The sequence below is a fragment of the Phascolarctos cinereus genome, unplaced genomic scaffold, assembly GCF_003287225.1.
Source record: "Phascolarctos cinereus isolate Bilbo 61053 unplaced genomic scaffold, phaCin_HiC Scaffold_4;HRSCAF=312, whole genome shotgun sequence".
NCBI classification, from domain to species: domain Eukaryota; kingdom Metazoa; phylum Chordata; class Mammalia; order Diprotodontia; family Phascolarctidae; genus Phascolarctos; species Phascolarctos cinereus.
The window spans coordinates 65,939,720-65,962,033 of record NW_027555847.1 but is presented as its reverse complement, the minus strand read 5'-3'; the positions used below and the strand labels follow the sequence as shown (position 1 = coordinate 65,962,033).

General features: G+C 36.8%; 1 protein-coding gene across 4 annotated transcripts in view; it reads left to right on the top strand.

Annotated features, from left to right (window-relative positions):
• The window catches only part of FAM120A (family with sequence similarity 120 member A), a 153,209-nt gene that overhangs the window by 118,432 nt on the left and 12,463 nt on the right, over positions 1 to 22,314 (top strand). For 2 of the 4 annotated variants that reach the window (XM_020981268.2, XM_020981267.2), the window contains 5 exons: positions 5,346 to 5,460; positions 15,310 to 15,519; positions 17,193 to 17,376; positions 18,361 to 18,498; positions 20,483 to 20,624. In XM_020981268.2, coding sequence (XP_020836927.1) covers positions 5,346 to 5,460; positions 15,310 to 15,519; positions 17,193 to 17,376; positions 18,361 to 18,498; positions 20,483 to 20,624 — 789 coding nt within the window. The remainder of the gene's footprint in view (positions 1 to 5,345; positions 5,461 to 15,309; positions 15,520 to 17,192; positions 17,377 to 18,360; positions 18,499 to 20,482; positions 20,625 to 22,314) is intronic. The other 2 variants (XM_020981270.2, XM_020981269.2) reach the window with 1 other exon arrangement.

Sequence of the window (22,314 nt, the reverse complement as noted above, 5' to 3'; positions counted from 1 at the left end):
TTGTGCTATCAGAAATGATGAGCAAGTGGACTTTAGAAAAACCTGGGAAGACTTATTTGAACTCCACTGCTGAGTGAAGTGAGCAGAACCAGGAGAACATTGTACACAGTCAGCAGCCACGTTGTGCAATGACTGATAGACTTAGCCCTTCTCAGCAATGCAAGAATCTAAGACATCTCCAAAAATCTCATGATGGAAAATGCTATCCACATCCAAAGAAGGAACTATGGAGTCTGAATGCGATTGAAGCATACTATTTCATCTCTTTTTTTTCTTTTGTTGTTTTGATTTGTTTCATCTTTCTCATGGTTCCTCCTACTGGTTCCAGTACTTCTTTACAACATGACTAATGTGAAAATTTAGGGAAAAAAAAGAAAGAGAAATATACACAACAATTCAGAAATTAGAAACTGTTTTCAGAATTGGCAAGGACTATTGGAAACTTCCTGATGTAATGCTTTTCCTTTTTTATTCACCCCAGTACATAGCATGATACTTAATAAATGCTTGTTAATTTTGATAACCAAAAATGATGATATAATTACCTTTCAGTTTATATAAAAGAAAGGAGTAGAGATCAGTTAATCAAGTAACACCTGTTAAAATTGGAGATACAGATATAACACCAGCATTTTCTGCCCTCCAGCAGCTTGTATTTTGTTAGGGGAAGCAATACTTACTTCTTGTTGTTGTTGTCGTTGTTCAGTCCTTTCAGTCATCTCTGACTCTTCGTGACCCCATTGGGAGTTTTCTTAGCAAAGATCCTGGAGTGGTTTGCCATTTTCTTCTCCAGCTTCTTTTACAGCTAAGGAAACTGAGGCAAACAGGGTCAAGTGATTTCCCCAGGGTCACACAGCTAGGAAATGTCTGAGGCCAGATTTGAACTCATCCTCTTGATTCCAGACCCTGTGCTTACCATTGTGCTATCTAGCTGTCTCTAATACTTACACATGTTAGTAAACACAAAAGCATATTAAAAACAAATGCAGGTACTTTGAGGAATGGCTGTAGTACCTGGGGTATCAGGAAAGGTCTTATGTAGTAAGTAGTGTTTGACCTAAGCCTTAAAGGGTGCCAGAGATTCTAAGAAGCAAAGAGAGAGTATGTTCCAGGCACAGTGGCAGTAGTACATAGAGTGTTGTGTTCAAAGGTTATTTCTCAGGCCTTATTCTTCTTTATTTCTCTGAAATATTTAACCCTGGTAACTTCCTTCTCTCCCTCTTTAATTTTTATGGCACTTCTAACCTGGTTGTCTTCCTCCATATTTGGCTACTCCTTCTGTCTCCTTTGTTGAATTACTGTCTGTGTCCCACTCCCTCCTTATGGGCTCTAGCCTGGGCTTGCTTTTCTTCTCTTTCTGCACTTGCTTTTTGTGATTTCATCAGTTCCTATGTGTTTAATAATCCACCTCTATATAGATGATCACCAAATCTTTTATCCTATCCTATTCTCTGCTGAACTCTAGTACCATATCACCACCCACCCACTGGACACTTCCAAATGAATCTTCTTAAGCACTTTGACTCAGCATGACCAAAACAGAAATCCTGTCTTTTCCTTTTGGATATTTCTACCTTTCTCATCACCTACATTCAGTCACAACCTTAGTGTTATCCTCAACTCTGAGACCTCCAGTCACTATTGCCAATCCTTGCTGATTCTGCCTCCACAGAATCTTTTACATTGCTTACTCACAGCTACTATCCCTAGTGCAAGCTCTCACTACCTCTCTCCTGTGCTTCTGAAATAACTTCCTAAGTAGTCTCTCTGCTTCCATTCTCTCCCTACTCTGATACATTCTACAAATTGGCCAGTGATGGTTTTAAAACTTGGGCCTTACCATGTTACCCCTTCAAGAAACTCCAGTGGTTTTTACTGTCTCTAGCATAAACTGTGAATTCCTGTCAGACTTTTAAAGTCTTTTACAAATCTAACCCTGGCCTGTGTTTTCATATTTATTTCACATTATTCTGACCAAACTGATCTGTTTCCTATGCCCCATACACAACATTCCTTCTCTAATCTCTGTACCTTTGTGTAGTCTGTCTGCCATTCCTGGAATGAATGAGGGATCCTCTTTACCTCTACTTCATATAATCCTTAGCTTCCTTGGAAACTCAGAGCAGGTGTCATCTGCAACAGAATCATTATCCTGATTTCCCTCTCTTCACTTCCCCCCCACCCCCATTCTCCCAATGCCAGTGCTCTACCACCAGAAATAGTTTTGTATTGAATTTTCTTTATAGATACTATTTCCTTATCTTCTTCCAACACAATGTAAACTCCCTAAGGGCAAATATTATTCTTTTCTTGGAATTAATCTGCAGTTCCTGGAACATAGGCATTGAATAAATGCTTGGTAAAATTAGCCAGTTTGCCTGTAATGTAAAACATGTGAGAGAAATATGACATGTAATAATTTGAAAATGTAAGTTGGGACCATATTCTGAAGAGCTTTAAGAGGCGAAGGAGTTTGTGTTTTATCATAGCAGCAATAGAGAACTACTTGGATTTTCTTAGGAATGACGTGGTCAGACTTAAGCTTTTAGAATGCTGTGTTGATATCTGTTGGAAGAACAAATTGAAGAGATTGGAGGCAGGGAGCCCGATCAGGAGTTTGTGGCACTAGTCCAGGCAGACATGACAAGGACCCAAACTAGCTAGAGTAGTGGCTTTGGGAATGGAGAGCCAGGGTATGTAGGAGAGATAGTTTGGTGTATATGAGAGATAACAAAAATATTTGCAAACAGTAAGTGATACTGAGTAAAAGTCCAGTCATCTGCAGAAAGAGAGTAATTGAGCCCATGGGAGTTGGTGAAGTCAGTGAGAGAATGTAGAGCTGAGATGTCAAACTCAGGTCAATTCCCAGTACTACCTGAACGAGATTAAAATGGAAGTGGGGAATGTTTAACAAAATAAATACTGTATGGATAATGTTAATTTGTGGTTTTCTAAGTCAATGTGCAGCCACTGGGATCCTTTTTCTATGGAGCTTGACACCTTGACACCATTGTCTTAAATCATACTGTATAGGCAATGGCCTACCAAAAAAAGCTGGCTGTCTCCCTTTCTGATTAGGATACTGGAAGCCTAGATAATAAGTGTTGGTGCCCCCAGAACCTGGTATTTCCCTAAACCCAATTCACCCCCTTTTGTAAATGTTGATTGTCTGAGACTCTAGAATCTTGGCCTTGGTTTAGGATAGAGCTGTCAAACATACTGCCCGTGGACCACATGCAACCCACAACATTTCTGAGTGCTGCCGAACCGGATTAAAATGTATTTGAAAGATATTAACAAAATTTTAAAAATTCAGTAAAACACAGATAATATTAATATATGGTTTTCTAAGTTAATATGTGGTCCATAGGGTTCCTCATGTACAGTTTAGTGGCCCTCGTTTCTGTTTGACACTCCCGGGTAGTGATTCTCAAAGGGTATGCTATCTCTGTACATGCCACACATTGTATGGACGTGAATATGCAATTGCATGCATGTGCCTGAGACCTCCACAGTGTGCTTATGAATGTTCATTGCAAAGAATAACACTGTGCTGTGAGTTTTAAAACAAAACAAAAAACTTTAGAAACTCTGTAGACAGAGAAGAGCCAAGTCCAAGAGCCTTGAGCTTAGAATCAACAAGTAAATTATGTATCAGTAGGGAGCATTTAGCAGCAATACAGTGTTTTGCAATATATTTACCTTCCTAATTACTTTGGACTAAAATTAGTTTCAGTCTCTGATCATCTACCACCAACTGTGGCTAGGAATGCTTGGTATTAAAGGTAGCCAGTAAATAGAAATGGTTTATGGTTGCACTCTATACTTGGCCAATATGTCATCTTAATTTTACACTAACTACCATTGCAAGGTAAATATTTTAAATGTTTAGAAGGACCTTTAGAGACCATCTAGTCTTATTTCACCCGTGGAAAATATTTCTTATAGTCCTGAAAGGTACCACTTCACAAGGCAACCCATTCCATTCTTGAACAATCAAATTTTTAAAGTTCTTTTTTATGTTAAGCTGAAGTCTACTTTTGTAATTTTGTTATGCTCTAAAGTAAATAACATCATTCATAATAAATTGATGGCTCTCGCTTTTCACATTAACAATTTGAATACTACCATATAACAGTGAAGAAAAAAGGTCCAAAGTTACAGGGATACTGATGTTGAGTAAATATTTTTGCTGTTTTTATTTTCCTAAGACATTCTCATCCACTCAAGTGATAATTGACAATTTGTAGCATCACCTTAAGAGATGTTTTAATAAGAAATCTTTCTAGATATGCCTTCCTTATATCATCTCAGCAGCATTTATTCAAAAAATAAGTTTGGGTCTAGTTTTGTTTTGTTATTTTTGTTTTGTTTTGTTTTTTAATCAAATTTTATCCTAGATGTTTAATAACAATTTCTTTTCTTCTTTTTAATTTAATTTTTATTTTTCCCCAGTTACATGTAAAAACAATTTTTAACATTTGTTTTTAAAACTTTGAGTTCCAAATTCTCTTCCTTCCTCCTCCCTCCCCCATCCTCAACCCCCACTGAGAAGGCAAGCATTTTGATAGAAGTTACACATGTGTAGTCATGCAAAACATATCCGTAATAGTCATGTTGTGAAAGAAAACATAAACCGGAAAAAAAAAAAAACCTCAAGAAAAATAAAGGTTGAAAAAGCATACTTCAATCTGCATTCAGACATCATCAGTTCTTTCTCTGAAGATGAATAGCATTTTTCATCATGAGTCCTTCAGAGTTGTCTTGGATCGTTGTATTGCTGAGAACAGCTAAGTCATTCACAGCTGATCATCTTACAATATTACTGTTACTTTGTACACAGCACATTTCACTTTGCATCAGCCCATGCAGTCTTTCTGAGAGCATCCTGCTCATGATTTCTTATAGTACAATAGTATTCCATTATAATCCATTGTAATCACAGCTTGTTCAGCCATTCCCCAGTTGATGGGCATCCCCTCAATTTCCAATTCTTTGCCCCCAAAAAAGAGGCACTATAAATATTGTTGTACATATAGGTCCTTTTCCTTTTTGTTTTTTATCTCTTTTGTGATACAGACCTAGTAGTGGTGTTGCTAGGTCAAAGGGTATGCATGATTTTATAGCCCTCTGGGCATACTTCCAAATCACTGTACAGAATGGTTGAATCATTTTACAATTCCACCAGTAGTACATTAATGTCTCATTTTTCCCACATCTGTCATTTACCTTTTCTGTCCTAATAGCCAGTCTAATAGGTATGAGTTAGTACCTTAGAATTGTTTTAATTTACATTTCTGCCGTCAATAACAATTCCTTTTCTTGTCACCTTAACTCTAATCTAGGTATATGGTGCAGTGGCCAGGAGTACGGATACTGCGTCGCCAGGAACTTGATGCCTTCCTGGCTCAGGCATTGTCTCCCAAACTTTATGAGCCTGATCAGCTACAGGAACTCAAGGTAATGAATCAATTTAATGTAATTGTCTTGGGAAGGCTTTCTTGTATTATAATTTGATCATCTGAGGACAACATTTCTGTAGCAAATCCGTAATTTTAATGATGTGGATTGGATGGCTTGCAAAATTAACATTCCTTCCTAGTAATGAATTCCTATCACTTGAATTAGAAATACATATTCTTTCTAGTTGGTTTTTCACTATAGGAGATGGACTTGAATTCTTTATTTTAGATCATTCCAAAGTCTACTTTAATTTTCTTTCCCCTCCATCTTGCCTGAATTTTCCTTTACATAGCTTGTCCCATCATTCCTATTTAAGTAAATGAATTAGTGAGCTTTGCTAAGCACTGAGTATGTGCTGAGCACTGTGTTAGATGTTAGGGATGTAAATGGGAAAGAATGGTGACAGTTGTTGCTCACTAAATGGGGGAGACGGCACATAGAAGGAAGTGCTGCTGTAGGGCAGGTGGAAAGACCTTAATTCCTGTGGTTTCTGTGGTGGGGCAAGGCCTAGGTTCTTCAGGTTATATAAGTGAGTCAGCTAACAATGCCAGGGGACTACAGATGGTAGAAGTAGGGCAGACGGCAGGCTTTGTAGTTATCCATCTTTTTCAGAGAAGTATAGTTGTTTACATAAATCTCATTCAAGCACCTTGGGAAAGGGGAAAAACAAAGGAAGAGGATGCCCCTTGATGGTGATAGCGGATCTTCCTATCACTTGTGTGTTATAGATGGGTTCTGGGATAGTCAGAGGCTAGGGGAAGGGAGGAATCAACATTGTGAACTTTTTTTTAACATTATATGCCTTTGAACTTTTCTTTCTAATTCCTTCTGTTTCTCCATTGGTTTGATTGCTTGTAATTTCCTTAATTTGCTGCTATTTAATATAGTAGCACCATGCTTTGTATATTTTTTTCAGTACATTATTTATCATAAGCTATACTTACCTTCATCACAGAGTAGTTGTCAAGAAAAAGTTCTTTGTAATCTTTGAAGTGCTATATTAAATTGAGTTACTGCTGACAAAATTTTGTTTTCTGAATCTTTGTTTTTATTGAAAGTTCTCAGTAAGTCTTCCTTTTCTTACATATATATATAGAAATTTTAAATGATGCCTTTTTAACATTACATTCACTTCCAGATAATCTCTTTCCCTTATAACAAAATTGTTTTTTCTTTTTAAGAGAATGAGTTAAAAATTTAGCATTAGGATATTTTTAACTTATTTAGCATTTCTACCATTTCTTAGTTTCTCAGTCATTTCCTCTATTTTGTATTCTCACAAGCAAAGTTTTAGTTACAAGCATTTACGTATTTTCTGTGTGCTGGGCACTGTGTTAGGCGCAGAATACACACCAGCACAAAGGGAAATTATTCTGTTGAAGGAAAACAACATGCTTTTCAGAATACTGAGCCACAGCTCAAGAATATACATTGGCATTTCTCCCCATTCTTTTCCAATAAAGTATTTTTTCCAAAGTAACCCTTCGGCTTTTTAATTTCTTTCATAGGTTCTTCTATCTCCCTTATTTGAGGTTCGGCTAAGTTTCTTAAGTTTTCCTTACTGTTTCTTTAAATGTACTTTGGTATTGAACCATCCTGCTCTCTGTTCAGCTCAGGTGACTTGTAGCTTTCTAATGTCTTCAAAATAGAAATCTAAACTCCAGGATAAAGTCAAATATAATGTAGTGGATGGTGAGCTGCATTTGGTGTCCTCCACACCTAAATTCAAGTCTCCCTTCTGGCACAGCCTGTCTAAGTGACCCTGGACAAGTCATTTTAAACTCTTAGTTCCTCAGGCAACTCTCTAAGGCCAGAAGTTGCTGAGCAAAGGCCAGTCTGCATTGATAGAGGAGGGATTTTTTCACCAGAAGTGGCTTATACTAGTGAATTCACAGGTTTGGGTTCCCTTGAAAAAGAAGTCTCTTTATTTTCTTCATTTTGTAGAACAAATTTTTGTATGGGAGAACATTTTTAATATATTCAAGTATCTTTGGCTTTCCTTTGGTATCACCTGGTCTGAATCAGATGCTAACTGTAGTTGTTCATTCCTTGTGTTCCTACCCTAGATTATTACCCCACCAGCACTTCCATTTTCATATTGCATGACAGTGGTATTGTAAATATTTTAATTGTAGTGTGTTACAACCCCTCCACCTCTACCTCCTTCCTATTTCTCTTATATAGATTTTTACATCAGTATTGACATCCCAGTTCTGAAAATCAGATCACCAGGTATCAGGTATGCCCACTAAGTCTTATTTGCCATCAAGTTTTTATTAGTAGTTCATCTTATATTCCATCTTTCCATTTCTAGATGGACATACACTGTAACTTTTTTAATATTTTACTTCTTTGGAGATCTTAACACCAGAGCAGTTTTTTCCCCTGATTATTCATCTGCAGACTCAGTTCTAGAATTCTGATTTAAAAAAGACACATTGAATATGATTAATTTAATCTCATTCCTCATTGCTTTTTGTCTCACTTGTCTTGCTCCCTTAGAAATTCCCATTTTCCTTTGGAGAGTTCAACTTGTACACAAAGGTGATATCTGTTTTTTATTTGTAAGAAAAGTTACTGAAAAAAGATTGTCTATGTCTAGAGGCAAAGGGAGCAAAAATGTTACCAAATAGAAGATGCCAAGTAGGGAGGAAATTAAAGGTCCCTTCAGCTGTGAAAATGCATATTAAGTACTTTACTCTAGGGATACTTTTCATTTACATATCTGTCTAAGTGAAGTTATAGATTCCAAAAGGCAGGTGGAAAATTGACTTCTAAAAATGGTTTATCCAATCCTTTTTTAAAAAGATTGTGAATTTTGTCTCATTTTCAAGTAGTTAGGCTGTTTTCCACAATTTTTGAATCATTTTCTGCTCACAGTTTATGATTTAATAAACTCTTTGATTTTTCAAGGGTTCATTATCTAGCCTGTTCTTTGCCCAAATTTTATGTCCACGTTGTTGTCTTACCTTGTACTATTTTACTGCTTATTAGCTTAACACCTCCTTTGGAACAGAAGAAAGGAAAAAGAAGAGACACCTGAGATTTTAGCAGTTTGTTAGCTCTTCTTTCCAAGGGTTTGGTAGAAGCTGAAACTATTCGCTAAAATGGATTTTCTAGACCTTCTGTTCTGTTCATGTGCTCTCGTCTTCCATTGCCATAAATCATTGAGGTTCTTTTCATACCGCTGACAGTGAGTGATTTTCTTCCAGTTTTTCCTTTTTTATTCTGAGGAGATGTTCCTTGGTTACTAGCAAACCAACACCAGCCATTTATTTCATTTTGAAGAATTGACATGGTAGAACAGAAAGAGGCCTGGACTCAGAAGACCTGAGTCAAAGACCTGAATTCAAATCTTGGCTCTGCCTATGCAACTTGGGACAAGTCACTTAAGGACTCTGGGCCTCAGTTTCCTAATGTAGATGATCTTTAAGGCCCATAGAACTCTAAATCTATAATCTTGTCATAAAGGAAATACCTTGTCTTAATCTTGCCTGAAAAATGTTTTCCAATTTCATTTTAGGTTCAAGATGGAGAGGATAGAAAAATGACAAACTTTAAAAACTATTTTAAGGGGGTGAGGGGCGCATCATGTCAATCCTGTGATATTTTTTATAATTTTGTTAGACGTTCCAGGCATATAGTATAACAGTTTGACAGTGAGTTTGCTCCTGTGGCCTAGTAATAAACATGACTTCACATTTAGATAATAAACAAAGTGCAGAAACTGAATTTCATTTTGTACATTTAGATAATAAACAAAGTGCAGAAACTGAATTTCATTTTGTGTGGGATATACTACATAAATTTTACCTATACTTTTCCTTCCTTCTCTATACCATGCTCAAAAATGCATGTTATTAATGGTTTTGATATGGTAAATAAACTATTCTTTGAAAGTAAATTCCCATTTTTGGAAGTGAGTTATTAATGCAGTACTGTGAAATTAATACATTATTAAGTAAATCAGTGAATACTTCTTAAATGCCTATTTGCTCACTATTAACAGTGTTTCATTTCCATACCATCCGACATGTAGGCTTCTACAGCATTATTTATCTTCAGATTGTTCTTTGGTGATAGGGAATGAGATTAGAAAGTGATTATTTTTAGTACTTTGCCATTTTAACAATCATGTACTTTGTATAATTGTTGTTGAGAAAAGGTACCTAGAGCAAAATACAAAATGACATGTGCTAGCCTTCCTTTTAGTCTAAAATGATGACAGAACTATGTGTAACTTGGTGCAACTTCGGTACTATCAATAAAATCACATGTTGTTATGAGACATTTTTCTTAACCTATGAAACTAAGTATTCACCTAAAATTGTAAAAATTTCCCAAAGAATCCTTTCTCAGTCAGTAGTTAAAGATTTAAAAGTATGTATGGACCATCTAGAATTGTTACGTTTTCTCTTTTGTAATTGAAAAAAATACTAACCATTTATAATACTTTTGTATTTTTAAGGCCTCCTATGTGCCAGACCCTGTGCTAAGTGCTTTACAATATTATCTCATAGTATCCCATAAAGAGCTGTCTGCTGGAATGTGGTTTTGCATCATAATTTTATTTCAATAAGTATTTGATTATATCTAATATCTGAAGTGGATACAGTAAAATTACTGTGGAACTAAATGATAGGTGCATTCTTATAAATATAGAACCCATTTCTGGCACTTAGATAAATAACTCTCCTGTGGGTGAAAGGGTTCAGTGAAGGGAGTGACTTGGAATATTGTGTTTTTTAGAGATGTTGAGAGTGTTTTCTCTTTATAATCTTAAGCTCTGATTCTTAGCCCTACAAATGGAGAGTTAAGTAAACCTTTTAAGAGGTGTTCTCTTAAAAAGTCTGAGGCTGGGGCTAGGAACAGGAAATATTCTTTGTTTGCAACATAAAAGCCGGGATAGTTCTCTGTAGGGAAACTCCTGAGCAGACATCATCCCAAGTTTGAAGTGAAGGCGCATTAGCTGCTTTGACATTACTGTGCCTGGCTATTTTTAAAGAAGTGTTTAAAAAATATTGAAGTTGTAATTTCCAGAGCATTTCTCCCATGTACATCTGCCCTAAGGATTTTTTTTTAATTAAAAATACCATAGTAAGGAAAAGAATTTATCCTTATTTAAGTAGCGTTTAGTATTAGTAGTGTTACTGTTATGTTACAACTTAACAATTTTGAACATATCTCATTCCCTTCAGCAGCTGATCCTGTCCCCTTTGATACCACCTCCTCTTCCCCCCACACTTCCAAAAGGCCTGTTATCCTTACTGTTTCTTAGCCAGTACACAAAAGAAGGTGTACTTTGATGGGTCCTGAAATTATCATTTCCCTTGCTAACTTTTTGACTGGGAATTGAAAAGTGAAGCCATGGTGGAAAAAATAACAGCTGTTGTTTTTGTAGTGAACAGAACACTGGTCTTTGAGTTGGCCATCCAGTGCTGAAGTATTGGTCCTGGTGCTTGTTAACTGTGATGCTGAGCAAGTCGCTTAACTCTCTGAGCCTGGTTTCCTCATCTATAAAATGGAGATATTTTCTAATACCTACCTGAGAAGATTATTTCAAAAAAGTTAACTTTAAGCTGGTTGTTAAACTCTTACTAATATTATCAGTGAATATGAGTATATTTATTACATATGTCTGGCAAGAATCATACTCATCAACAAAACTGTTAAGAGGTATTTTTCATATATATACACATATGCACTATATATAGTCTGTGTGTATATGTGTGTATAGTTCTGTCATGAAAAGATCACTAGACTTCTAGTTCTAACCCCTGCTCCACTAATTTCTAGTTGGCCGATCTCTGTACACCTCAGTTTCCTCCTCTGTTAAATGCATATAAAAATAGTTTACCTACCTCACCAGGTAGTTTTTTAGAATCAGATGAAGATTATGTAAAGCACAAGAGCTATATAAGGTGGTATTATATACATATGTATATGTCATGCATGTATATAACTATATAGAAATGTGTAGATAAAGGCATAAGGGTAAGTCAGTAACTTAAAAGAATTTAAGCATATCTTCAAAATACTTTATTACAGAAACATGAACAAAAATGTTGTCAACTTTACCTTGCCGAAACTCAATGTTGTGTGGCCAGACGTAGTGATAAGAGTATGTAGTAATGTGCACATTAAAGGTGAATGATGTCTATGAAAAATGCAATTCACCATAGTTTTATTGATGATCCCTCATTGGCTTGCTCAAGGGTAAAGAGGACTGGACTAGGAATTAGAACTCCTAGGTTCTGTTTCCAGTTCAGATGTCTGTTAGCTGTGTAACCTCTAAAAAGTCGTATGATGTCTTGGAGCCTGAGTTTCCTCATTTCTTAAGAGTGATGATGTCATAGCCTATCTCACAAAATGTTGTGGAGATGTGAAATGAGGGGATGTAAATGAAAATACTTTGTATGCCATAAAACAATATAAAGATGTATAGTTCAGATTCCTGGCATCCCTTTATTATCCAGTGCTGCCCTAAGCTTTCCAGCCTCCTTTCCTGCTATTCCTCCTACATCATAGATGGTTTGGTTAAACTAGACTTCTTTCCCCACCAAAAAAAATATGCTTTGCTTTACTGTAGTTGTGGCTTTGTTCAGACTGGTTCCCTATTCTTGGTGTGTCCTCATTCTCTCTTTCCTTACCTTTTGACTTCCTATATTTTAAAGTCCAGTTTAGATGCCATCTTCTCCATGAACTGTATTAGGAGGTCGATTAGGTAGGTAAAATGGACATAACATTTCTGGGAGGTGAGGGATGAGGAGTATCCTGATTAAATTCAGTAGACCGGGGTGGGGGGAAAAGGTGAACCCTGCCCTACCTTACTAAAGGTTGGTTTGATAGCACCAATAAGATCATTCGTATTGGGCTTTAGAATACATTCTCTAGTTTTTGTTCTTGAAACAACAGATTTATTTTACTTTTCTTATGTTTAATATTAAAATGTTATTTTATATAACCTGAGATGTTGACAGCATGGAGGGTGTGAGCAGGTAGGGTGAGAAAAGGGAAACAGTTCAGTGTTAGAAAATTTTCATGGATAATTACAAACTAAGTTATTCACATATGGATAATTAAGAGTTAACTATATTCTTGCTAGCATATGAAAAAAACCCTAAAATCAATGGAAATTTGTAATGAAAATTAAGTATGAAAGTATGCAAACATAAATTAGAAATTTATGTACTAGTTATATGCGTATGTAGTTAAAATAGAGTGAAATGCTACATTCTTTTTCTTTTTTTTTTAATTTTTTTTTTTTAGTTCTCATCTCTGTTAAGCTTTTTGGCAATTATTCTTTAATCATTTGGACCTAAATTACTTTAACTTCAAAAGATAAGTGGCTTCTTGGCTATGGATACTCTCCTCATTCCAGATAGTTTCATGAGTTGCTGTGGCCAAAATAGTTAATTTCCTACTGAGGAACTTCAGACAGCATAGTCCATCACCAGCTAGTACACAGCATTTTAACTTCTAAGAACCTTCATTCTACTAACTTTTCAAAAATTTTAGGATCTTGTTTGTGTAAAACTTGGACATATAGAATCATTTCAATCATGTGAGATTTTCATTATGATGAAATCATGTCATATAATCATTTTTCAATCTATCAAAAATTTAATGTGTAGCTATGTGAAAGTGTGCTAAGCTGGAAATCCAAAGACAGTTAAAATTTCCTCCTGGCTCTCATGGCCTGACTGATGCTGATGGATTTGGGGCTCCTCAGAAGACTGGGGAGTTCTTTGTCTGGGAAAGAAGTTGCCCCAAGTGGTACAGTCACTGGGGAAAGTAGAGAGTAAGGGCTGATACCCCAGGGCCTGCAGCAGCAGCTCTGGCAACTGTGTGGAAGGTCACTGTTTGTGGTCTCCCACTGTTAGGTAGAGCTGTATGTTAGGGATGCTGTACAGCATCAAGCCTCAATTTGCGTAGTGGCAGCTTTGGCTCATTTCACTCATTCTTAAGGGTCAGACAGAACAGCTCTAATTCCTCGTCTCCCTGACAACTCTTCATAGTTTTTTAAGACATTCTTGTGTGTTTCTGCCTACTCCTTCCCTCCCCCCGCCCCCATTCCCAAATATACTCTAGGCCTCAGCTGGTGATATTCATATGACATGATTTCAAGGTACTCAACTATCCTGGATGCTCTTTTCCAGAATCTTTTGTTTATCTATTTCCTTTTTAAAATGTGGTGCCCAGAGCTGTTGTGTTAGAAATATCACCAGAACTGGTTCTGGTCACTTTTCTTCTCTTAATTCAGACTCATTAAGTTTTTGGCTACTATATTACATTTCTCACTCATTGAGATTGTAGCCTACTAAAACTGCCCAGACTTTTTCAGACAAATTGCTGTCTAGCCATGCCTCTCTCATTTTGCTTTTAAGCTGATTTTTTAACCTAGTTTTAAGACTTTACGTTTATCCCTATGAAATTTTGTCATCTTCTATTCATCTCATGTTCTAGTCTGTCAAGATCTTTTCAAATACTACCATCCAGTTTGCTGGTTTTAGGTCATCTGCAGATCTAATAAACCTACCGTCTATTTCATCATCCAGGTCGTTGATTTAACAAATAAATAAATGCTTCAAGGCCAAGTATAGATCCTTGGAAAATGCTAAAGATCACCTTCTAAGTTGACAGTAATCCATTAATGATTGTTCTTTGCATCTGGCACTTCAGTCATTTGTAAGTCTACCTAAATGTATTATGGTCTATCTAGCCAACACACTTCCATCTTTTCCACAACAATAGCTTTTCTAAAATGTAGGTAACTATGCCTACAGCATCATACTAATTTAATCAGTCTGATAACTTGTCAAAAACAAAAAACAAAGTGAGGTTGATCTAACATGGCCTTTTTAAATCCACATCGATATGGAGAGTTGGAGGCAGCCACACAGAATAAGATCCCATAGAACTGGACAAAATAGCCGGCTTCTTAGATACCTACTTTATTTGCAGTATTCCTACTAGAGACTACCTCCTGACAGCAGCTTAAATAAGCAGTAAGTGGGGTAGAGATTTTTCTAGATAGCATCATCCTTGACCCTTGCTAGAGGACCCTGAGTCCATAAAAAACACTTGCTCACAGGCAGTAACTTTCTTTGCATGGATTCTGTATTCAGAAATTTGGGGGTCTACCCATCATTTGTTAGATTATTCCTCTTTGTGGCTTTCATGTACACGTGCTTGTAATCAGTCAATAGCATTTGCTAGGTACATTGGTAATATAAAAACAAAATTAAACAATCTCCTGTAAGTTGTTTATTTCATAATTTCAAATGTGTGTTATCCTTAGAGATAAGGGCATTGTGGAATTGGTCATTTAAGCAAGAAAGTTACTAATTATCTGATGTTTCAATACAAATGTTTCAGTATGTTTATAAAATATGTTCTTATTTGTTTAATACAACCAAAGCTCATTTTACTGTAAGGAAGGGTGTAACAAGGCAGAATGGTAAAGATAAGGTAGTACTCATCAGACTCTGAAGAACAGATTGAAGTTTCAGCTTGCTAGCAGAATAACCTTGGGCAAGTCAATAAACTCTTTGTTTAAGTCTCGATTTCCTCTTGTTTTTTCATCTTTAAAGTGGGGACAATATTGTCAGCAAAGGATGGTTGTAAGAAAAGTGCTACAAAACTTGTTATGAATTTGAGTTTAACGTAAGAATCATTCTGAAGAGTTGAAAAATATGATACAAAAGTTGGTATTAAAATTTTTAATAATGTTATTTAGCTAATGACTTCCCAATTTTAACCTTGAAGAACTTAATGAGCTCTTAAGGAGGAATTATACACTGTAGTACTGTCATACCATATGAGTTACTTTTTTTCCATTTAAAGATTGAGAACCTAGATCCACGAGGAATTCAGCTGTCAGCTTTGTTCATGAGTGGTGTGGATATGGCGCTCTTTGCAAATGACGCATGTGGACAGCCAATTCCTTGGGAGCACTGCTGTCCTTGGATGTATTTTGATGGAAAACTCTTCCAAACCAAACTCATCAAAGCAAGCCGGGAGAAAATTCCACTCATTGACCTCTGTGATGGTCAGGTAGGTGACCAGAAATGAACATGATAAAGAATTGTGAGACTCTAGTTTTTATGTGAATAGGATTGTGTTTGCTTTCATTTGTGCAAATAAATAATTCTTACTGTATCTCTAATCCACATTGTATGCTTCATCTGAAATGTGGCTCTTAAGAACAGAGACTGTGTTTCCCACAGAGCTGAGTGCACAGTAAATGTGGAATAACTACTTGTTAGTTTTGAGGATGACCTGAGTCAAGCCTTCCTTAGCTGAATGGCGTATGTCTGTTTTAGCAGTTGATGAATCCAAATTTGATACACATTTATGGGAAAATAGCTAAATTTTTGAGATTGCTATAACTGAGAGTTAGAGAAATAAAGCAACGCTTAGTAGACATCTAAGTGAGTCAGCATACCGGGAAGGATAGAGGGCCTTCCTGCCTACCTGGTGTCAAAGGAACCTAAGTGCAAGTCCTACCTCTGAACCCTGAACTATGTGTGTGACCTGGGCATCTCACTTAACCTGGCAGTGCCCAAGTACTGCAAAAAACTATATTGCAGACCTGTGGGTGTTTTTTTTGGCATTGGTAAAGTACTTTTTTCACCAGTCCAGACCCTCTTTCTATTCTCTACCCAGTCATTCCCACCCCATTCCACCTACCCATTCTGTTCCATCCCTGAGAAGAAGTAATGGTGGGGGGAGATCAATCTAGAGGAAGTAGTAGTTATGTTAGCATCACAGGGGATGAACTGTTAATGATTTACATTTTTATTAAAGCTAATACATAAATTTTAAAACACATTTTAAGTAATGTTTTTATTTTCTTCTGTAGAAGAAGTCTTGTTATGCATTTACATGTATATTTTTATTGATTTACTAACTTCGGAAGGTTTTTTTTTTAAGAGAAAAAATCTATAGAGACCAGAAATTCCAGTTTCTTTAATTTTTTCCAATGCAAATAACAAACAAACCAGTTGAGAAAAATAATAATTTTACTCAAGTTGGAGGATCAGTCAATAAATAATCAGTCATTAAGCATACACTGTGTTAGGGATATAAAATCAAAAATTGTACAAATTAAATTCACAAAAATCTTTAGCATTTCTATGTTACGATAGCAGCAACCAAGAGGAAATGAAAGGGAAATCCCCTTCAATATAATAACTCTTGTAATCAAGTCTTTGCAGTACTCTGTGTTCTGCTTTCCTCATTTATAAATGGTGATTGTTATTTTGTTAAATATTTAATAGTATTAATGTAAAGGTAAAAAAGAGGCAATGAATACATGTGGATTGAAAGGAAGATTACTGATCTATTCATTTAGTGTCCATATCTGTGCACTCTGTGTATCACTCTGGGCTTGGCATATTTCCAAGAAGAGGGGTGGAAGTTGTTGTGCTATATCTACAGCTCAGTTGCTCTTAATCACTAAGGATTTTTTTAAAGATATATACAGATTGTCTCTTTTTTTGGTTCACCAATATTTCTGGTCTGAAGATGCTTAATAACCTTTGAACATATTAATAAGAATTCAGGGGGCAGCTAAATGGCGTAATGGATAGAGCACTGGCCCTGAAGTCAGGAGGACCTGAGTTCAAATACAGCCTCAGACCAAATACTGACTAGCTGTATATTAATTTATAATAGTTTAAATTGTTGGCAAAAATTTTAAAACATCTTATACATTTGATTTCTAGGCTGAGCAGGCTGCCAAGGTAGAAAAGATGCGCCAAAGCATCCTGGAAGGATTAAATTTCTCCCGGCAGAATCATCCACTCCCTTTTCCACCTCCTCCTGCTCTGCCTTTCTATCCAACTTCAATGTATCCTCGACACTTTGGGCCAGTCCCACCACCTCAGGGCAGGGGTAGAGGTTTTGCTGGTAAGTACATGTGAGAGGCAGAAGTTTTTTAATCACTCAAATGAATTTTCTTTTACTTTTATGTCTTTTATTGTGGCTAATAATACATTCACATAAATGGCTAAAGTAGAATATGGGCTGTGTTTCTAATGCTGTTCAAGTCGTCCACACGAAACACAATATTTAGAACTCATCATTGTTAGTATCACCTGTGAATTCTGCAGTGAGGGTGGGCAGTGGAGGGGGCGCCAACAAATTACATACTTTTTTTTTTACATTTAACTTTCTCTTTTTCTTTTCTTTCTTTCTTTTTTTTTGGGGGGGGGGCTAGGCAATGGGGTTAAGTGACTTGCCCAGGGTCACACAGCTAGTAAGTGTTATGTGTCTGAGGTTGGATTTGAACTCAAGTCCTTCTGAATTCAGGGCCAGTGTTCTATCCACTGCGCCACCTAGCTGCCGCAAATTACATACATTTTTAAAGGTGCATTTATCTATGCCAAAAGACTGGGAAGAAAATCAGGATCAAGAAACACTAATTTAGGAACTGTTCACATTTGTGAATGTGACTAAAACCAAGACAGACACTGTCTCTTTATATCTGTAAATGTACTCCTTCATGGTTATGTTAGAAATATGTAACATACCAAAGCAAAAGGGAACCTACTCCCTTCTCTAGTTCCAATCATTAGAACCTTCCGGAAACCAGCCTTTGCCTGAAGCTAGTATTAACACATAACTCTGGATCAACTCCCTGGAGGGAGTCCTGGGGAAGTGATATGCCCATGTTTTGCCAGTTTTAACCAAAATTCTAAGGGTAGTGAGGTGCTCAACAAAAGTGAGGTTGTTTAACAAGATAACTCGCTCCTCAATCAACTTTCAGTGTAAGCTTTTCGATTTATTAAAGTCATATTTAAATAAGGCGGTCACCACAACTTAGAACCAAGCACCGAGGTAACTCTTCCTTCCTGGTGAATCCCCTGTCTCTCTCTGCCCTGGGTCTAACAGGAGTCTATGGCTTTGGAGGCCCTTATGGGGAAACAGTAGCGACAGGTGCTTACCGTGCCTTCCGGGTGACAGCCACAGCAGGACACTCCGCAGCCTTCTCTGGCAGTGACAGCAGCAGGACTAGCAAGTTACAGGGCGGTAATTATACCTACACCTTTTCTAGAGCTTCTGCCAACAGCTTCTGCGCCATGGTCTGATGGTCCCCTACTGACGGCCAGTTTTCTTCTTCCTGAACTGCCTACTAACTGCTGCCCTCTTCTGCAGAGCATTTTTCCCTCTAGGTCCCTGTGATGGCATTTACTAACTGCTAGCCTCAGCTAGAATCTTTCTTCAGGCCTTAGTAACCTCTTAATACATGCTGTGTCCTCCTGTGAGTTTTTCAGATAGGTTTAACTATCTTAACTAATTGATATTCATGATAGGAAGAACTCCTAAAAAAAATTGTCATTGTTTTGAGTATAATGGTGTCTCCCAGTAGAAGATAGTAAAATTTGGTAGATTTTAATGCCATAGCAGAAGTGCTGGCATGAAGTTTTTGTACATTAATTATAATCTGTTTTTCAGGAATACTTCAGATAAAGATGATTAATTTGAAAGGGCTGATGAATTTTGCCTAAAATGGAATTTATGGCACATATTTAACATTGGTCATTGAGTCCACAGTACAGGATAAGCTAGTTCTGTACTTTTACGTGGCTGATGTACTTTTATTATTTGCCAAGATCATCTTATCAACTCAGTCTACTCAATATGCTTATACATCAAGGCAGGATGTATTTTTTTTTAATAGCGATAAGGTAGCAAAGATAAATTATCTAAAAATGATCAGCCCCGAGTTATTTGCTAGCTTATGGGATTGCTCCTCCCTTCCCCCTTCCATTCCTGTCTGCCTTCACTACCACTGTCTTCTCCCATCCAGGCCTTTACCAGGATGGTTTCCTTCACAGCTTTCCTTTCCTTCCATTGTGCTGCCTCACTAATTTCTCTATTTGATTCTCTGCAAAGCTGCCTCTGCTCCTTGACTTAACAAGTGTTCCTCTGTGATACTGTTTATATCCCCAGCGTAATCCTGGAGCTAGCTAATGGTTGCGATGAATTTCAGGGGGGTTGGGGAGGCAGGGGAAGTATTAGGATAGAGCATGTTGGAATATAAATCAGTTTTTCACCTCTTCGTTAATGGCTGGTAACAACCTAACCAAGACAAGGGACTATATGATATTATGTGAGGGCTCTTGAATCCCACTTGCTCTGAGAATTCCATTCTACTTTTGGCTCTGACAGGAAGGAACTCATTATATCCACTGATATTCACGTAATCACAAGTTGACTCATAAATAAATTTCTCAGTTTTTCAGACACAATTCTTTTTTTGTCTCTGTAGGCTCTTGGATGGGTTATAGAACGTTGTACCTTACGTAATATATCAGTAGTTAATCTAAGTTAATTAAAATGCTGAATACTTGTGACCCTTCTTAAGCTTGTTGATACCAGGCATTAAAATTTGACAAACAGTAAGAAATAAAATTGAATAGGTTTTAAGCAACACAGAATTACAGGGAAAAGAAAGAGGATGTTTTCTTTATCTAACAAAAAAGTTGCTTAGCTTTTTAAATTTATAGCTAAGCTCTATTAAAAGGTGTCCCAAAGTAGCACACTCTACTGAATCTATTCCTATCTATGAAAGTAGTAAGGTCAAATGAGATAATATATTAAGACACATGCTAAATTGTTTAAGGAAAGATAGCTGTTTCTTACATGGCCTAAGGTACATTTTAGGCCTAGCATGCATTCCATCTTTTTGAGTAGCCTTTTTGGCTTTTTGAGTACCTGGAAGTACCATAACAATAAAGGTTTTTACAATTTGTTTTACAAGAGCAGCAGATCCAGTGCTTACACTAAGCTGGAAATAATTGGGATAATTAAGCTAATTTTTTTAAAGAGTAACAAAATGCTCTTTTGCAGTAAAAAAGGGTAGACATTGATATTCCACACAATAATAATGAAGTCTATCAACTAGAACAGGGAGTCTTCATATAGAACAAAGTTGGGGAAAGAATTACATGCTTCCATTAACCACTTTTAATTCTGTGGTTGTAAAGATTTTTTTTTCTTTTTTGTGCAGGAGTCCAACCTATTCCTTCTCAGGGAGGGAAATTAGAAATAGCTGGCACTGTTGTTGGTCATTGGGCTGGAAGCAGACGAGGACGAGGTGGACGAGGGCCTTTCCCTCTACAAGTAGTTTCTGTGGGAGGACCAGCGAGAGGGTAAGTTCAGTACGAGGGACTTGTTCTTTGGATTGAAGACATTTTTAAATTTTGTTTTTCAAACATAATTTTTAAAAAACAAATACTTAGCTAACTTAAACAGTTCAAAATTAGTTGAAACTTCCTCATTTCATGCTTTCTGATTCAGAGAGCAAATGATTCAGTGGAGTAAATGACTCTCAATAAAGGTCTTATTCTATGTGACATTTTATTGATCTTTCAATTTTACGTATACTTTCAGTTGCCAAATATTGTCATATCTACATATACAGCATCTCTTGCATCTGATGCATTCTCTCTGTTCACTTGGCCATCACTCTAGGTCAGAACCTAACCTCTTGCCTGGACTATTATCATTGGTCTCTGTGCCTTAGGTCTGTACACTTTTCCTCCACACAGTTGCCAAAGTTATCCTAAAGTTTAGGTCTGACCATGTCACACTCCTTTATTCAATAAATCTCCAGTGGCTCAAATACAAACTTCTCACTTTGTCAGAGTTATTCACAAGCTAGTCTTGTCCTTCTTGCCCTTTCTTCCATACAACCTTCCATTTCCCATCTTGTGCCTTTGCACAGACACAGGCTGCACACCCTGCCTAGCACTACCTCCACCATCCACAAAAAGTTTCCCCTCTTCTTCTCTTCTCCTCCTGCCTCCAACAGAACTCCCTCCCCAAATCACATAGTATCCATTTTGTGTCTTTTATGAAGGAGGATGTAGTGAGTGGAAAGCTGGCCTTGCTACACTGACTACATAGGCTTACCTGCTTGGGTTACTTAGCCTCTCTCAGGACAATTTCTCTAAGACTATATAAGTCACAGAAAAGGTGTGAAGCTTCATTGATAGGTCTTCTTACAGAATGTCCTATAGTAACTGAGCAAAATTTATAAGAATAAGCCATTCCCCAATTGATTAAATGGTCAAAGTAGACGAATAGGCAGTTTTCAGAGGAAAAAAATCCAAGCTTTCAATAGCTATATGAAGATGCTCTTAATCACTAATAACTGGTCCAGCCATTCTGGAGAACAATTTGGAACTGTGCCTAAAGGGCTATAAAAATGTTCATACCCTTTGACCTAGCAGTGCCACTACTAGGCCTGTACCCGAAAGAGGTCAAAGAAAATCCCAGGAAAAGGACCCATATATACAAAAATATTTATAGCAGCTCTTTTCTCTAATGTCACAGAATTGGTAACTGAGAGGATGCCCGTCAGTTAGGGAATAACTGAATAAGTTGTGGTATATGAGCATGATAGAGCATTATTTTACTATAAGAAATGATGAAGGGGATGATTTCAGAAAAACCTGAGAGAACTTGTATGAACTGATGCAGAGTAAAGTAAGCAGAACCAGAAGAACACAGTAAACAGCAATATTGTAACATTAATCAACTGTGAAAGGCTTAGTGCCTCTTACAAGGCAGTGTGACCCCTCACGGTTCAAAAGGACTCAAGGTGAAATTGGTGTCCACCTCCAGATAGAGCACTGATGAACTTTTAAGAAATTGAAGTAAATTTTCTTCTCTTTTTCCTTATTTTTTTTTCTGGACGTGGCTAATGCAGGAATTTTTTTTTCATATCTGTGCATATTTGTGATAGATTTTGCTTTTCTTGCATTCTCAATAGGTTGGGACTAGGGAGGGAGAAATTTTAAAACTTTAAAATTAAATTTTTAAAAATTATCTGTAATA